The sequence below is a fragment of the Protopterus annectens genome, chromosome 6.part0, assembly GCF_019279795.1.
Source record: "Protopterus annectens isolate FY-2018-M chromosome 6.part0, PAN1.0, whole genome shotgun sequence".
Classification (NCBI taxonomy): domain Eukaryota; kingdom Metazoa; phylum Chordata; order Ceratodontiformes; family Protopteridae; genus Protopterus; species Protopterus annectens.
In genome coordinates this window covers 1,735,283,373-1,735,299,202 of record NC_056737.1, presented here as the reverse complement: position 1 = coordinate 1,735,299,202, position 15,830 = coordinate 1,735,283,373, and the positions used below count along the sequence as shown (strand labels likewise).

Genomic DNA, 15,830 nt, shown 5'->3' with positions numbered 1-15,830 from the left:
ACAGCACTTCTGGTACATCAGGATACAGTGTTGTCTGCTCTGTCTGTATTAAACCTGTGGGATTTTGGATCCAAGTGTGATCCAACACCACCTGATTCTAAAGCCTTTTTGCTCAACCTGGTTTTCCTTCCTTACACAGAACTCCCTACTCCTGCATGAACTCCCAAGATCTAATTTTCTGCCATTTGTGGTCTACAACTTGGTCCTTGGCTCTGCTTTTTTCAGTTTTTTCTCTCAAGTTTTTCGCTAGGAGTGGTGAGACTTCCCTGTCCCTTTATTTATAGTGCTAGGCTTTTGTGTGTGTTTGATTTGGTAGGTAGTTTGTGGTAGTCTTTTGCTAAGGTTAGGTAGATCCACAGCATATTCTTACCATCAACGACATACACACATTTAAACAGACTCTAAAAGAATATTTCTCTAAACATAGGCTTTGCTGCTGTACTCACCCTGGCTAAATATTTCAACCCATAAACAACTAATCCCTTCTCAATGCCTCCTAGCTATTGAATTTGTCTTGCACTACCTTTCTTCACTACCTCCTTGGCTCTATTTATATCCTTCTTACACCAATCATTTTATGTCCACCAAAAAAAAAAAAACTTTTAACGTGTGAAAAATAGAAAATGTTTTGTAATGTTTGATAAAGTCACAATATTTACTTAACTTGCTTAACGGTTTATTTCTGTTACATTATTTTATAAACCCTGCAGTTTGGTAGTACTGTGTATTCACAATTACTTTAATTGGCATATGACAATTTGTAAATACTATTGTAGTCTTCCGTCAAGCTTCTCTCCCCGGATCTCCTCTGAAAGCGGGCTTCTAGCCCTGCCAGACACTACCCGGTTAACAAATGAAATAAATAAATCCACCCTTCCTCTCTACCCCTCCCTGCCCTGTATCTCTATGAAGAGAGTTTAGTTTTTGGAGTCAGTCTGTGTGTGTCTGTGTGTGTCTGTGTGTGCCTGTCTGTGTGTGCCTGTCTGTGTGTGCCTGTCTGTGTGTGCCTGTCTGTGTGTGCCTGTCTGTGTGTGTGTGTGCCTGTGTGTCTCTGTGTCTGTCTGTGCGTGTGTGTGTCTGTCTGTCTGTGCGTGTGTGTGTCTGTCTGTCTGTGCGTGTGTGTGTCTGTCTGTCTGTGTTTTGTTTTTTGAGACCTGGACAAGTGTTTTAAGAAATGCATCTCCTGTGGGTAAAAACTGCCCTCTCAAGATAGCTGCACTTAAGTTTTGCATTGCTTGGGCTCTGAGCACTTAGATTCTGGGTGATGTGTCTGTGAGAGCCTCGGCTCTCTGGCCTTGAACAAGCATGAGGGTAAGTTTGTACTTAAGAGCTTGTTGCTTTCTAGCTCTTCCCTTAGTTCTAGGGCATCTTCTCCAGATCCCAAGACCAGGTCTGAGAAGCCTTGTGTGCAAGACTCCAGGCACTTCCATAGGGAGTGCAAGAGGTCGTCCTCTGCTTTCACCTCGGGCATAACTCCCTTGGGTTTTCCAGGTTGGAAGGTCCCTTGGTTTAGGCCTCCCCAGGGGTCCATGGCACTGGCTTTGACTCCATCATCTCAGAGCCGATCACCTTCTGCCCCAAAATCCTCAAAGAAGGCTTCACCTATTCCAAGCATTCCCAGTCCATTTCTGGATCAAGGGGCACCCTTGAATAGAGTAGCTTCCCCTTTTCCCCAGGTACTTCTTGCTCACTGGAGTCCTTCTCTGCCTAGGTTCTGAGCCTCTCTGGTTTAGATCCAACATGCAGGGTTGACCCTCAAAGTCATCTTCTGTGACTTTGTCTGTCCAGTCATCCAGGTTTGTGAGCAGTATCAGACAGAATTGGATAAGCTGATGCGGTCCTTTTTGCAGGCACAGATGCAATTAGGCCTCATCCTCTGATGCAGCAGAGACTCTGGCAACCTAGTTCTTCGTTTTTCAGATTTCCTTCCTCGGCCCCATAAATTCAAGGTCTTTGGGAGTGGTGGTGTTTCCATGCTGCAGATTGGATCTGGCAGCCTGGTGCTGTTTGGATCCATCATGTTCCTTGGTAGCTTTGATCCTAATCTCTTCAGGGCCAGTAACTCCTTGGAGCCATAGTGCCGAGACTTGAGTTTCTAGGTTGAAGTCAATGATACTGATCTTCAGTTTGGCACTTACCCTTAGAGCTTCGGCCTTAGCTCCTCTCCGGTCTTTGGTCTGAGTGCAGTGTCTTCAGGTTCGGGGTTGTCTTTGGTGCCTTCGGGTTCCAAGACCTTGGATCTAGGAGTCCTGATTCAGCCTTTGATGTTGTAGAGAAGAAGTTCTTGGTCAGAGAGAAGGATCAGATATCTCCAGCTGGCACCCCTCCTATTTTCCATTTTTGCTGCTGACCAGTCATCAGCCTGCTGCCAGACAGCCTACATCCACAGACATCCAGTCTGCCCCCATGGGAAGTTGCTTCACTCTTCCCCTTCTGCTTTGTTGGAGCAGGAGGCATCAGGGCAGAGAAAGTGCAAGAGGAAGCACTTGGATTCTCTGGAAGAATCCCTCACTGAAGAAACTGACCTCAGGGAAGGAGAGGGTTGCCCTAAGTCCCCATATGATGATGCATCTTTTGGTGATTTATTGGAACTGCTTTGCCAGCACTCACTTTGCCTCTCTCTGGAGTAGTCAGTCTTCCTAGAGGCCTTTGGCGTAGACCCATCCACTCCCTGGGTGGTATCCCCTTCAGATGCCCTTATAGATTTGGTATTTCGGAGAGTGTGGAAGGAGCCCAACACAATAGAACTAATACCTCAGATACTGGACAAAGTTCTTGCAGACCCCCCCCCCCCCCAGGACAAGCCTAATTGGAGCAAGCATCCAGCCACCAATGTCATCATGATGGCGACATCAGCCACCAAAATGGAGATTTCAGAAGAGAGCTTCTTGATCCACCCTTCACCCCCACCCCCATCCCCAAACAGAGTCTTGGACATTGGATCAGTAAGGAAAGCAATCCTGTGCTTCATCTACATTTACTTTGAGGGCTGTTACTTCCCTCACATGACAAGATTTCAGTGAGATTTGGTATCTGAAGTGTAAAGTAGCCTCAAGACACAGTAGTCTCAAGATACCCAGAAAAAGCTGAAGACCGTTTTGTCCACCCTGACTTCCATTGCCAACATTTTGATAAGACTCATTTTGAACATGGCTGAGGGAGCGTCCATAGCAGCAGGCTCTGGAATTGCATTTAGGTGCCACTCCTGGATGCGATTGTGCAACTTCGCAGACTGCTTCAAAGCATCCTTAATTAATGCCCCTTTTGGTAGGTCCTTCTTGTTTGTACCCAATGTTAAGGACATGCTTATGAGCGAATAAGATGGAAAGACACTGTCTGCTGTGGGAGACTGCATATCTACCCCCCAGTGATCTTTTCTAAGAATCAGAAAGGTGGTAAACAGCTCTTCTTCAAGAAGTTACAGTGTTCTTCCCAGGACATTCCACTAAGGAATTTAGGGTCAGGGGGGATCATAATGGATACTGCACCAGGGGCAGAGGTGGTCTGCAAAATTAGTGCTTCCATGGAGCTTTTTCTGGAGGGCCCTTTTAGCAATCCTGAAGGGTTGCACAATTGCTCGACTCTGCAGGCAGTTGGGAGCCATTTAGTGGTCCACCCCAAATCTTGGGAGGCCATCACCTCAGATGCCTGGGTGTTGTCTCGTATCAAGAGGGTATGTTATCCCCTTTATAGAAATTTCCAAAGGTCTCCCAGAAAAAATGTCTCCCTGATGTTATATCCCATCAAAGACTTCCTGCAGTAGTAGAGCTCTGCAAGCTGCTGGCAAAGTGAGTCATCCAAGAGATCCCACCAGACCAGAGAGGATCCAGGGTCTCTTCCATATTCTTTTAATTACAAAAGACGACAAAGAAGCTTAGACCTATCTTAGACTTGAGCAAGCTGAACCAGTTTGTCAGAAAGATCAAGTTGTGGATGGTCACAGTACAGTCCATATTGCATTTTCTGAGGAAGGACTATTGGATGTGCTCTATAGATCTCAAGGATGCCTACCATCACATAAAGCTAGATTGGTGTTCTTGGAGAGGTTCTTTCACTTTCAGCTGGGGGCCAATCATTATCAGTTCTGGGCCCTGCCATTTGGTCCCACCACAGCCAGCCGAGTGTTTATCAAGTGCATGGCAGTGGTCACAGCCTGGTTCCAGCTGCAGGGGTTTCAGAATTTTCTGTACCTGGATGATTGGTTCCTCACTGCCCCCATGAAGACTTTGTTGGTACTGGCCAGGGATTCCTTGTTCCAGCTATGCGAACATTTAGGCATCACAGTCAATTATCCCAAATTGAGCTTTCAGCCTGTACAAGTCCTAGAGTTATATAGGGTGTCATTTGGACACAGTCCATCAGATCACCAGACGTCCTTCTTCCAGAGTTGTCAATCTTCGAGCTCAGGTCTTGTCAGTCCTTGTGATTCTCAAATTTCCACCTCATGCAATTCTGAAGCTTTTGGTTCATATGGCAGTGTCAGTAAGGACAGTCCCTCTGGCCAGGTATCATATGCAGGCACTACAATGAACAATGGCCATACAATGGTCACTACTTACCCATCCTGTAGATTTCCTGATATGGCTGAAAAGTGTGAGTCAAGAGCAGATTCAGTGGTGGTTACAGTCTCCATTAGTACTACAGGGAAGACCTTTTGTAATTCCTTCTCCTTCTGCCACTCTTGCTACAGATGCCTCCCTTCTGGGTTGGGGAGCATTTTGAAGGGTGGACTGTTAAAAGGTTCTGGTCTTCTGCAAAGGCTCACATTCACATCAGTGCCCAGGAGATGAGTGGTCCTCATAACGTTGCAGGCTTTCCAGGACGTTCTCTCAAGGGGTGTGATTACTGTTCAGATGGACATGTTGGTAGTCTGTTCCCTTAACAAACATAGGGAACGCACTCTTTGCTCTCTTTTTGTCAAGAGGCCATGAGGACTTGGCAGTGGGAGATCTGCTGTCAACAGTTTCTGGTGGCAATGCATATCCCAGAAAAGTCCAACATTCTGGCAGACTTTCTCTGCTTGAGCATTCTGTTGCCCCATGAGTGGTTCCTAAATCCAGTGGTGGTAGCTCAAATTTTTTGGAGCTGAAGCACTCCCATATTGTGACGTGTTTGCATCCATGAGCTACACCAATTGCAACAGTTATTATGCCCTTGTCCCTCCTCTAGGACAGGCACTCATGGATGCCCTGATTTTTGCTCGGAATCCGGGTCTCCATTACGCTTATCCCTAAGTTCCCATGATAGTGAAGTTTCTTCAGAAAACAGCCTGTTGCGGAGCTTCTGTGATCCTCATTGCCCCCTTTTGGTCTTAACAGCTATGGTTTCCCTTCCTGTTGCCTCTTCTGAAACACTCCCCTTGGGTGTTTGATCCTATTCTGGGTCTTATCTCTCATTTAGCCGAGCTGGAGCCACCCAATCTTCAGTCCCTCTAATTGACCGCATGGTGCCACCAGTTCCTTTGAAGGCCAGGAATCCCAAGCTTTCGAAGGCTGTGGTTCATATATTGTCATTCTTTCAGCAAGAATCCACTAGGAAAGTGTACACCAGTAAATGGTAGAGATTTGTTTTATGGGTGGAGGCTTAGGGACTCTATCTCTTCTCTGCTCCCTTGGAGTCATTTTTGGATTTTATAGCTGAGCTGTTCAGTAAAGGCTCCATTTTTCTATCAAGGTTCAGTTAGTGAACGTTTCAAGCTTTCATGTTGGCAGAGTTATGTCCTTGGCTTTTCTCAAAATTTCCAAGACCTTTTTAAAAGGTGCTTTTCTTTGTCCTCCAGTACAATATCTTGTGCCTCCCTGAGATCTGGCCTTTGTTCTTCAGGTCTTGACTGGTCCACTGTTTGAACCTTCAGCCTCCTGAGATCTGAAGCTTTTATCCCGGAGAACTTTCTTTTTGATGGCATTTACCTCAGTCAGAAGGGTTTCAGAATTGCAAGCACTTAATTCTTCTCCACCTTATTTGTTTTTTCATAAGGACAGTGCATCTCTTCATACAAATCCTTCTGTTTTACCTGAGGTGGGTTCAGAGAGTAACCTTCACAGTTCTATTCATCTTCCTGTGTTCTTTCCCATTTTTTCCCACAGAGGTGTATATTTTCTGCATTGTTTGGATGTGCATAGTCAGCTACATTTTTATCTTGACCATACCAAATCCTTAGAACATCTAACCAGTGTGTTTCCTTCCCAAAATCCAGGATGGACTCACCTCTGTCTAAAGTGACTTTATCAAGCAGGTTGTCAGGTTGTATTGTGTTTTTGTATTCTCTGAGTGGCAAGTCTCTTTCACAAAAGCCTAGAAGCCATTCAGCTAGAGCTGTAGCTACTTCAACAGTTTTTCTTCCTAGTGTACCTATGGATGATAACTGCAGCTGCTATTTGGTTGGGCCATCATCATACCTTTGTCTCATTATAAGCTGGATATTCAATCCAGGTCTAGGGCTTCTTTTGGTTCTACTGTGTCGTAGAATATCCTTCCGTAGTTCACTCCCTCGGAATTATCATAGCTGGATACTGTCTTCCACAGGTTGAATGCAGATGGACCAGACAACATTGGATATGAAAGTTATGTACTCACCATAACAATAGATCCATGTTATCTATCTCCATCTGGATTAACCTTCCTGCCCTTCTCTTGACCTTCTTGTTGATTTGGTGAGTCTCCCCTTGGTGATTGCTGGACAGCATGGGCTCTTCTTTCTGCTCACCAAGAGTCTTGCATTTTCCCTGAGTGTTCTTGTATTTATGTGGAAAATGGGGATTAGTTGGATATATTTTATCATTATATGAATACTTGGGGTGTGGCAAATTCAGTCTGAAGAGTTCTGGGTAAGGGAGGTGGAGGCAAGTTGAGCTGAAAGGCTTTAGAATCTGCTGCTGTCAGATGTGAGTCTGGTCCTAAGTCCCACCAGTTGAACCATAGAGTGTGACAACATGGATCTGTCATTATGATGAGTACATAACTTTAGTTTCTGGATGGTACCCTTTCAGGGAGATTGTGTTTATTCTTCTGCTGCAGGGTATCTGATAGTGTCAGTTGACATGATCCACATATTTTCTCACCTTAATTTCTTAGGCCTGCATTGCATTCCTTCAGTTCACTATGGGTGACCAGTACTTCAGTGTAAGGCAATGGTTTGTGCATCCATAGATGTTCTTCGTGTTTCACTGTTGCAGTCATTACATTTGGGTTATCTGCTTGCAGGTAGCCCTCAGTCATCCTGATTATCAAAGTCTTGGGTCCTGCATCGGTTGCTGTCTCATCTTCCATGCCGTCAGGTAATCAGGGATATAAAGCATGCAGCCAACACCATTATATCAGTCTTTCTTGCTGTGTGGTGCCCGAAGCAGTAGTAGTTCGCAAGTGCTGGTCGGCCGACTCCTGAAATTTTCATTTTCAAGTTTCAGAGCCGAAGTCTTCTAAAAAGCTAAGTACCCCATTGGGGATCCTTTTTCTTGCTCTAAACTGATGTCAGTAAAAATTAACAATTGTATTGTGGAAAGCAAATACCTCATAAAGATTTTCATTCGTACTACATTCCTTGCTTAGGCCCAGACCATGATGTCCCTCGCTGTCGGTTTTGTGCCTTATTCAGTCCTCGAACTATTTGTCGTCTGTTCTTTTTTGCATCAAATTATTTCAGTACTTGGTTCAATTATCCAGAAATGGCTTCGGTAAGCCATCCGACTACCAACATTCCGAAAAAAACATAAAAATAAAGACAGAGACAGACCGCATACGTCCAAAGCTGCCGATGACGCTTCCGTTAAACTAGTCGCCAGTTCGCTGGTACTCAGTGAGGCGCTTTCACAACCCCTGATACCTCAGATTTGTAAGCCTCTACTGAGACCCATTCGGAGTCCGGTATGCCACAAGATGCTGCTTCCACTGTGGAACCTGTGGATGTCTCTGCCTTGGATGGGTCCAGAGCCGCTGTGCAGGCACCGGCTTCTGAGGGTGTATTCAGGCCTACTGACTTCCATATCAAACCAACACCATCTTCTTCTTTAAGGCCTAAAACTCGATCCATGCCTAGAAAACCGTCGCCCAGACCTCATGGTCAGGCCCATATGCCTAAAAAACAAATTATAAGAATGGCTGAAGACCTTATTACTCTAATCAGGGGAAGCCAGACTTCTCCCTCTAAGAGACCTAGAACTGATTTTCCTTCTGATTCTTCTGATCAGCATTCTGAAATTTCTGTTTCTTCTGATGACCAGGATTTGCCCTTATCTACCTATGAGGATTCTGATGCAGAGGACTCCATTACCTCTGCTTCCCCTGTAGAAGATTTCTCTTTTGGTGAAACTTAGCACACTCTTAGGGAGCATTTCCGCTGGGAAAGCCAGGATTACTCTGACTCCAAAAAGAGGCATAGGGAATTCTTACTCCTACTTCAACACAGGCCTTTAGCTATCCCTCCTGTACTGGACATTGTAGATGATGCCTTCTTGGAATCTAGCCTGGCCCCAGACACTTTACCTCCTGCTCCCAGGAAACCTGACAGGTATTGCAGAGTACCTGACTCTCACAAGTTCCTCTTTAAGAATCCTACTGTGGACCCAGAGACCATTTCACCGGGACCCAAAGGCATTAAGGCTGCTACTGCCAAAAACCCTACCCCCTCTGATAGAGATTCCAGGGCCCTGGACAGATGGGGTAAGAAGGTATACACTTCTGCTACTTTGGCCATTAGGGCCTTAAACTGCCGGTTTCATATGTTAAAGTACCAGCAGCATATTATTGGATTACTTTAACAGAAAATGATGTTGATTCCTGACTGTGCTGAAAATAAATAATTACAGTATTTAATGCATTCTGCTGAACAAGTTGGTAAACATACTTTGCAATGTGGTTTTGACTCCTTAGAGGCATCTTGCAGGACTGCTGTCACTGGGTGTGTACTTAGAAGGCATGCTTGGCTTAAGGAGCAAACTTTGCCAGATCATGTTAAAGCTAAATTACTGTATGCTCCCTTAAACCAAGACCGCCTGTTTGGCAACAGAGCAGAAGTACTTAAAAAGATGGAGGAAAAAGCTAAATCTGTGCAAACTGTTAAAGATTTCCTGCAAGTACAGCCTTCCCAGATTTAGTAGGCATTGGCCTTCTAGGAATTGGTCCTTTCCTGTCTCTTCCAGGCCTTCTCAGTCCAAACCCAGGACCAGCAGATCAACCAGGTTACAGTCTCAAGGTACTCACAGGCCTCATCTGTGGTGGGCTCACACTTCCAAAGCTGGAAGTAGTAAGACACCCCTATGGTACACTGTCACAATGACTTAACCTTAAACCTTCCAAGCTCTGCTCAACGGACTGCTCCTTTAGGGGGAAAGGTTGCCCTGCATGCAAAAATCTGGGAAGTCATTACCCAAAGCAAATGGGTTTTAAATATAGTTTCCCAAGGATACAGATTTCACTTCCACACCTTACCAGCCCCAAACGGTTGGCCAGACCTACTGCCGCAAAATGCTTCATCTGTGAAACCTGCGGATGTCTGTACCTTGGATGGGTCTGGAGCCACTGTGCAGGCACCGGCTTCTGAGGGTGAATTCAGGCCTACGGACTTGCATATTAAACCGATGGCCCCTTCTTCATATAGGCCAAAATCTCGAACCATGCCTAAAAAAACAATGTCCAGGCTGCATGTTCAGGCCTCTATGCCTAAAAAACAAATGATAAGAATGGCTGAAGATCTTATAATCAGGGGAAGCCAACCTTCCCCTTCTAAGAGACCTAGGACTGAAGTTGTTTATGAATCTTCTGTACAGGATTCTGATTTTTCTGATTCTTCTGATGATCTGGATTTGCCCTTATCTACTTATGAGGATTCTGATGCAGAGGACTCTATTCCCTCTGCTTCCCCTCCAGAGGATTTTTCTTTTGGTGAGATCTTCCACTGGGAAAGCCAGGATTTTTTTGATTCAAAAAAGAGGCTTAGGGATTTCTTACTCCTGCCTCAGCATACGCCTTTTAGCTATCCCTCCTGTACTAGACATAGTTGATGATGCCTTTTCTGAATCTAGTTTGGCCCCTGATTCGTTGCCTCCTGCTCCCAGAAAACCTGACCGATATTACAGGGTTCCTGATTCTCACAAGTTCCTTTTTAAAAATCCTATTGCGGATCCAGAGACTATTTCACAGGAACCCAAGGGCATTAAGGCTTCTACTGCTAAAAATCCTACCCCCTCTGATAGAGACTCCAGGGCGCTGCATAGATGACGTAAGAAAGTTTACACTTCTGCAGCCTTGGCCATTAGGGCTTTAAACTGCCAGTTTTATATGTTATAGTATCAAAAACATGTTATTGGATTGCTTAAACAGAAAATGATGATAATTCCTGACTGTGCTGAAAATAAAGAATTACAGGATTTAATACATTCTGCTGAACAGGTTGGAAAACATACTTTACAATGTGGATTTGATTCATTAGATGCCTCATGCAGGGCTGCTGTCACTGGGTCTGTGCTCAGAAGGCATGCTTGGCTTAAGGAGCAAGGTTTGCCTGATCATGTTAAAGCTAAATTGTTGGATGCTTCCTTAAATCAGGACCTCCTGTTTGGCAACAAGGCTGAGGAAGTTCTTAAAAAGATGGAAGATAAAGCTAAATCTATGCAAACTGTAAAAGGATTTCTTACACGATGTTCTTCATCTCACATTGCTGCAGTCCTTACACTTGGGTAGTCCGCTGTCCTCGGTCGGCCCGAATATCAAAGTATACGGCTGACGTCGGTCAGGGCGCATTTGACTGACGTCAGGACGTCAGGGTACAAATGCGCATGACCGATGTCATATCCGCAGTCTTTTTTGCCGCATGGTCCGATGCAGAAGCAGCATTGCAAGTGCCGGTTGGCGTTCTGAGATTTTTCGATTTCGAAGTTTCAGACCGAGTTCAAAGTTGGCTAAGTACCCCGTTGGGGAATATTTTAGTTTTTTCTTGCCTCAGTAATTTACCGGATGTCAGAAAAGTCAATAATTGCATTTCTTGTGGGAAACAGATACCGCATAGAGATTATCATACTTTGTGTATTCCTTGCTTAGGGCCTGAGCACGACGTTGTTGGCTGTCGCTCTTGTGCTAGATTTAATAAACGCACTATAAAGAGAAGGTTGGATTGTGCAAGGTTAGTCTTTGGGAAGCGGTGCAACTATAAAATGCCGCCGGATGCTCCGGCCGCTTCTTCGAAGAAGCGCAAGGACAAGGCAGTTAAGCCCAGGCTAGAAGAGCCGTCTGTACGGACGCCGGTTCTTTAGAGGTGTCGGTGGAGCCGGTGGCTCCACCGGAGGTTTCTTTGTCTTCCCAGGGTGAGACCTTATTATTGCAAGATGTGGCCTCTCAGGAGACAAGTCAGGCTGAGGGGGCTTCTCAGGTTACTATACTCCCTCCCTTCCTAAGGTGGCTAGGCCCTCTCCTTCTGTTTCAAAGGCTTCTCCCAGGGGCAGGCCAGGTTTAGCTTCAGTTGGTGTTACCCCTAGCTCTTCAGGTACTTTGCCCAAGAAGCATATGCTTAAAATGGCAGAAGATTTGATTACTTTGATTAGGGGTTCTATGCCCCCTCCTGATAAGAGACCTAGGGTGGAGCCTGAGCTGGGGGTTTTGAGCAGGCTTCAGATGTTTCAGAGTCTTGGCTGAAGACTTGCAGGAGTACTCGGCTTATTCTGATTCTGATGTGGATGATTCTAGTCCTCCTGCTACTCCTGCTGAGGATTTTTCTTTTCAGAAACTCTTCATTCCATGAGGGAGCATTTTAAGTGGGAAGGTCAGGACTTCTCTGATTCCAGGAAAAGGCTTAGGAATTTCTGTTTTACCCCAGCATAGGCCTTTGGCTATACCTCCTGTTTTGGATGTAGTGGAAGATGTTTTACAGAGGCTTCTCTTAATCCTGATTCTTTGCCTCCTGCTCCTGTTAAGCCGGATAGGTATTACAGGGTGCCTGAAGCTCATAAGTATCTTTTTAAGAGTCCTAGGGCAGACCCAGAAACTGTTAGCCAGGGGCCTAAAGGTGTTAAGGCTTCTGTTGTTAAAAATCCGGTTCCTGCAGACAAGGAGGCTAGGGCCTTGGATAGATGGGGAAAGAAAGTCTATACTTCTTCTACTCTTGCTATGAGGGCTCTGAATTGCCAGTTTCACATGTTGAAATACCAAAATTATCTCCTTTCACAATTGAAGTCTAAGATTGATGCTCTGGCAGTTGGTATTGATTGTAAAGAGTTGCAAGATTTAGTGCATGTTTCTGAACTGGTGGGTAAGCATTCTTTGCAATGTGGTTTTGATGCTGTACAGGCCTCGTCTAGGGTGGCTGCCACTGGGTCAGTTCTTCGCAGGCACGCCTGGTTGAGGGATCAGAATTTGTCTGAACATGTTAAAACAAGGATTTTAGATGCTCCTTTACAATCTGACGTGTTGTTTGGTCCTCCTGTTGAGACAGTTTTAAAGAAAATGGAAGACAACGCTAAGTCTATGCAGACTGTTAAAGATTTTTTGCAAGTCCAGCCTCCAAAGTTTAGTAGAAATTGGCCTACTAAAGGGTGGACGTATCCTTCTTATGATTCCCAGTCTAGGGGTAGATCTAGACGTGGTAGGGCAGAGCTCAGGGCTCTTTCAGGCCTAGAACAGGAGTTCTCCTGCACAGGCTTCGGTGAGGGCAGGGGTCAGTCCTTTCGTAGCAGACCCAATGACCTACCTTTTCAGCTGCCAGAGCCTGCTCGTCTGGCAGCACCTTTGGGAGGAAGGTTGGCACTTTTCAAAGAAAATTGGAGTTTAATTACCCAGGACAGATGGGTATTGGATATCATACACCACGGCTACAGGTTTTATTTCCATACCTTGCCTCCTTTCAAAGGCATGCCAGACGTTCCTCCTCAACAAAGAATAGAGGCTCACAAACAGGTTTCTCTGTTGCTCCAACTAGGGGCCATACAGCCGGTCCCTCTGCCAGAAGTGGGCCTAGGATTTTATTCTCGCCTGTTCCTAGTACCAAAGAAGGGGAACACGTGGAGACCAATTTTGGATTTATCTATCCTCAACACTTATCTGGACATTCCCAAGTTCAAAATGTTGACGTTGCAGCAGCTTTTACCTCTGCTGGGCAAAGATCATTGATTGGTAACTTTGGATCTCAAGGAGGCTTACCTTCATGTTCCTATCAGACTCAGTTGCAGAAAGTATCTGCGTTTTCGAGCTGGGACTTCTCACTATCAGTTCTCTGCATTGCCCTTTGGCTTATCTACTGCGCCCAGAGTGTTCACGAAAGTTCTGGCTCCAGTGATAGCTTTCTTCAGACTAAAAGGAATACAGATCTATCCTTATTTGGACGACTGCCTAATTCTGGCTCAAGGAAGGGAAGAGCTTCTTCATCATTTGGAATATGTGATAGCAGTGCTAAGATGCCTAGGGTATTCTGTGAACGAAATAAAGTCCAGTCTAGTACCCTCTCAAGACATGTGCTTTCTGGGTGTGAGACTGAATACAGCATCCCAGATGGCCTTTTTAACCCCGGACAAACAAAAGAGTCTTATCCCTTTACTTCCATCAACTATCTCATCAGTCCGGACTGACTGCAAGGACAGTCCTTCAAGCCTTAGGGTTCATGGCATCTTGTATTCTGGTGCTTCCCAATGCCAAACTGCATATGAGGAAGCTACAATGGTATCTCAAAAATGTATGGACACAGCACTGCCAGGATCTGGACACTGTCATTCAAATAATACCTTGCATTCAGAAGGAATTTTCGTGGTGGGCTCAGGAATGTCACCTAAACAAGGGACTCTCTGTGACCCGGCCGGAGGCGAGTCAGATTTTAACGACAGATGCCTCAGACAAAGCTTGGGGAGCTCATCTAAATGGAAAGTGGATACAAAACAAGTGGCCTGTCAGACTACAACATCTACATATCAACATGAAGGAGATGTTAGCAGTCCAGTTTGCATTAATAGCTTTCAAGGAATTCCTTCTTCCAGGACAGGTGTTGATTCTAACAGACAACACAACTGTCATGTGGTACATCAACAAGCAAGGGGAACGATTCTTATCCTCTATGCAGGCAAGCAATGATTTTGTGGGAGACTGCTCTCAGTTTACAGCTCAATCTTCAGGCAAGGTTTCTGCCAGGAGCACAGAACTCCTTAGCAGATGTGTTGAGCAGATCAATTATGGATCCCCACGAGTGGAAATTGGATCCTCATGTATTTCAGAAATTGACAGTGTCATGGGGAACTCCAGACATAGATCTGTTCGCTTCTCCACTAAACCATCAGCTGCCAAAGTTTTGCACAAAAGGTTTCATCCCACAGCTTGGAGAGTGGATGCTCTTTTTTTCAATTGGAGCAATCTTCATGTGTATGCCTTTCCACCTCTGCCTCTCCTCCCAAAGGTACTTCTGAAGGTCAGACAGGACAAGCCAAGGATGATTTTAATAGCTCCAGATTGGCCTCGACAGCACTGGTACCCATTACTAAGAAGTCTAGTACGGAAGCCTCCATGGCCTTTACCTTCGATTCCACACCTGTTGTCACAGGAGGACAGCCATTTGCTCAATGTCAAGCTTCACTCTCTGCACCTAACAGCCTGGCATATTCTGTTTTGAACCATAGTGGGCCTCCACTTCCTCAGCAAGTTTTGAATGTTATTTTGGAAGCTAGAAGGCCTAGTACACGGAAAGTGTACGCGGATAAATGGAAGAGATTTTTATTTTGGAGTGCAGCAAAAGATTTTGATGTTTCTGGGCCTAATTTGAGTGTGGCTCTTCAATATCTTACTGAGTTACTGGACAAAGGTTTGTCTTTCTCTTCTATTAAGGTTCATGCTGCAGCAATTTCGGCTCACTATGATTGTGACCCACCATTGTTTTCTCATCCTTTGTTCAAGCAATTTCTTAGAGGGGCAAAGAATATAAGACCCCCACGAAAAGCTCCTGCTTGGGATCTCAATTTTGTGTTGGAGAAACTCACTCTACAACCTTTTGAGCCTGCAGCTACTGCTGAGTTGAAATATTTATCATGGAAGACTGCTTTTTTATTGGCCATTACCTCTGCAAGAAGGGTGTCTGAATTACAGGCCCTTATGGCGGTTGAGCCTTTCTTGATTTTCCATAAGGATAGGGTATCATTACGTACTAATCCTTCCTTTATGCCTAAGGTGGTTTCTAGTGTGGCTTTAAACCAAACTATTCATTTGCCTACTTTTTATGCGAATCCCCAAAACAAAGGGGAAAAGATTTTGCACACTTTAGATGTTCACAGGCAGTTTGTCTAGTACTTGGACAGACCTAAAGGGTTGACGCACTCTCACCAGTTGTTTGTTTCTTTTGCTTTGAGTTCTCAGGGCAAGCCTGTGTCAAAACAAACTATTTCTAAGTGGATTGGGTTTTGCATTGCTTTCTGTTATTCCCATCATGGCAAGGAGATTCCAGCTGGGATTAGGCCTCATTCCACTAGGGCTACTGCCACTTCAACAGCTTTTTTAAGGGGAGTGGCAACCAAGGATATTTTGGAGGCAGCTACTTGGAGTTCTGTGCATACTTTCTCTAAGCATTATCACCTGCCACTTTACTCTTAAGTCCAGGGCTGGTTTTGCCACTGCTGTTTTGCAGGGCATTTTGACTCCTGCTTCCTTGTAGTTTGCCATCCTCCCTTACCTCTGCTTTGGGATTCTACCCAAGTGTAAGGACTGCAGCAATGTGAGATGAAGAACATAGTACAGTTTTGTACCTACCATAAATGTAGATGTTCAAGATCCACATTGCTGCAGTCCAATTCTCCCTCCTTCCCTCTGTAGTTAGAGGTGGTTGTGTGGGTTGGGTTGTATATTGTGTATATTGTATATATTGTACATATAGT

At 45.1% G+C, this 15,830-nt stretch overlaps 1 protein-coding gene across 1 annotated transcript in view; it reads left to right on the top strand.

The window, feature by feature from the left end:
• The window catches only part of ATL3 (atlastin GTPase 3), a 1,114,372-nt gene that overhangs the window by 785,492 nt on the left and 313,050 nt on the right, over positions 1 to 15,830 (top strand). Inside the window, exon 12 of the mRNA XM_044075127.1 lies at positions 3,879 to 3,908. Within this exon, the coding sequence (XP_043931062.1) occupies positions 3,879 to 3,908 (30 nt within the window). The remainder of the gene's footprint in view (positions 1 to 3,878; positions 3,909 to 15,830) is intronic.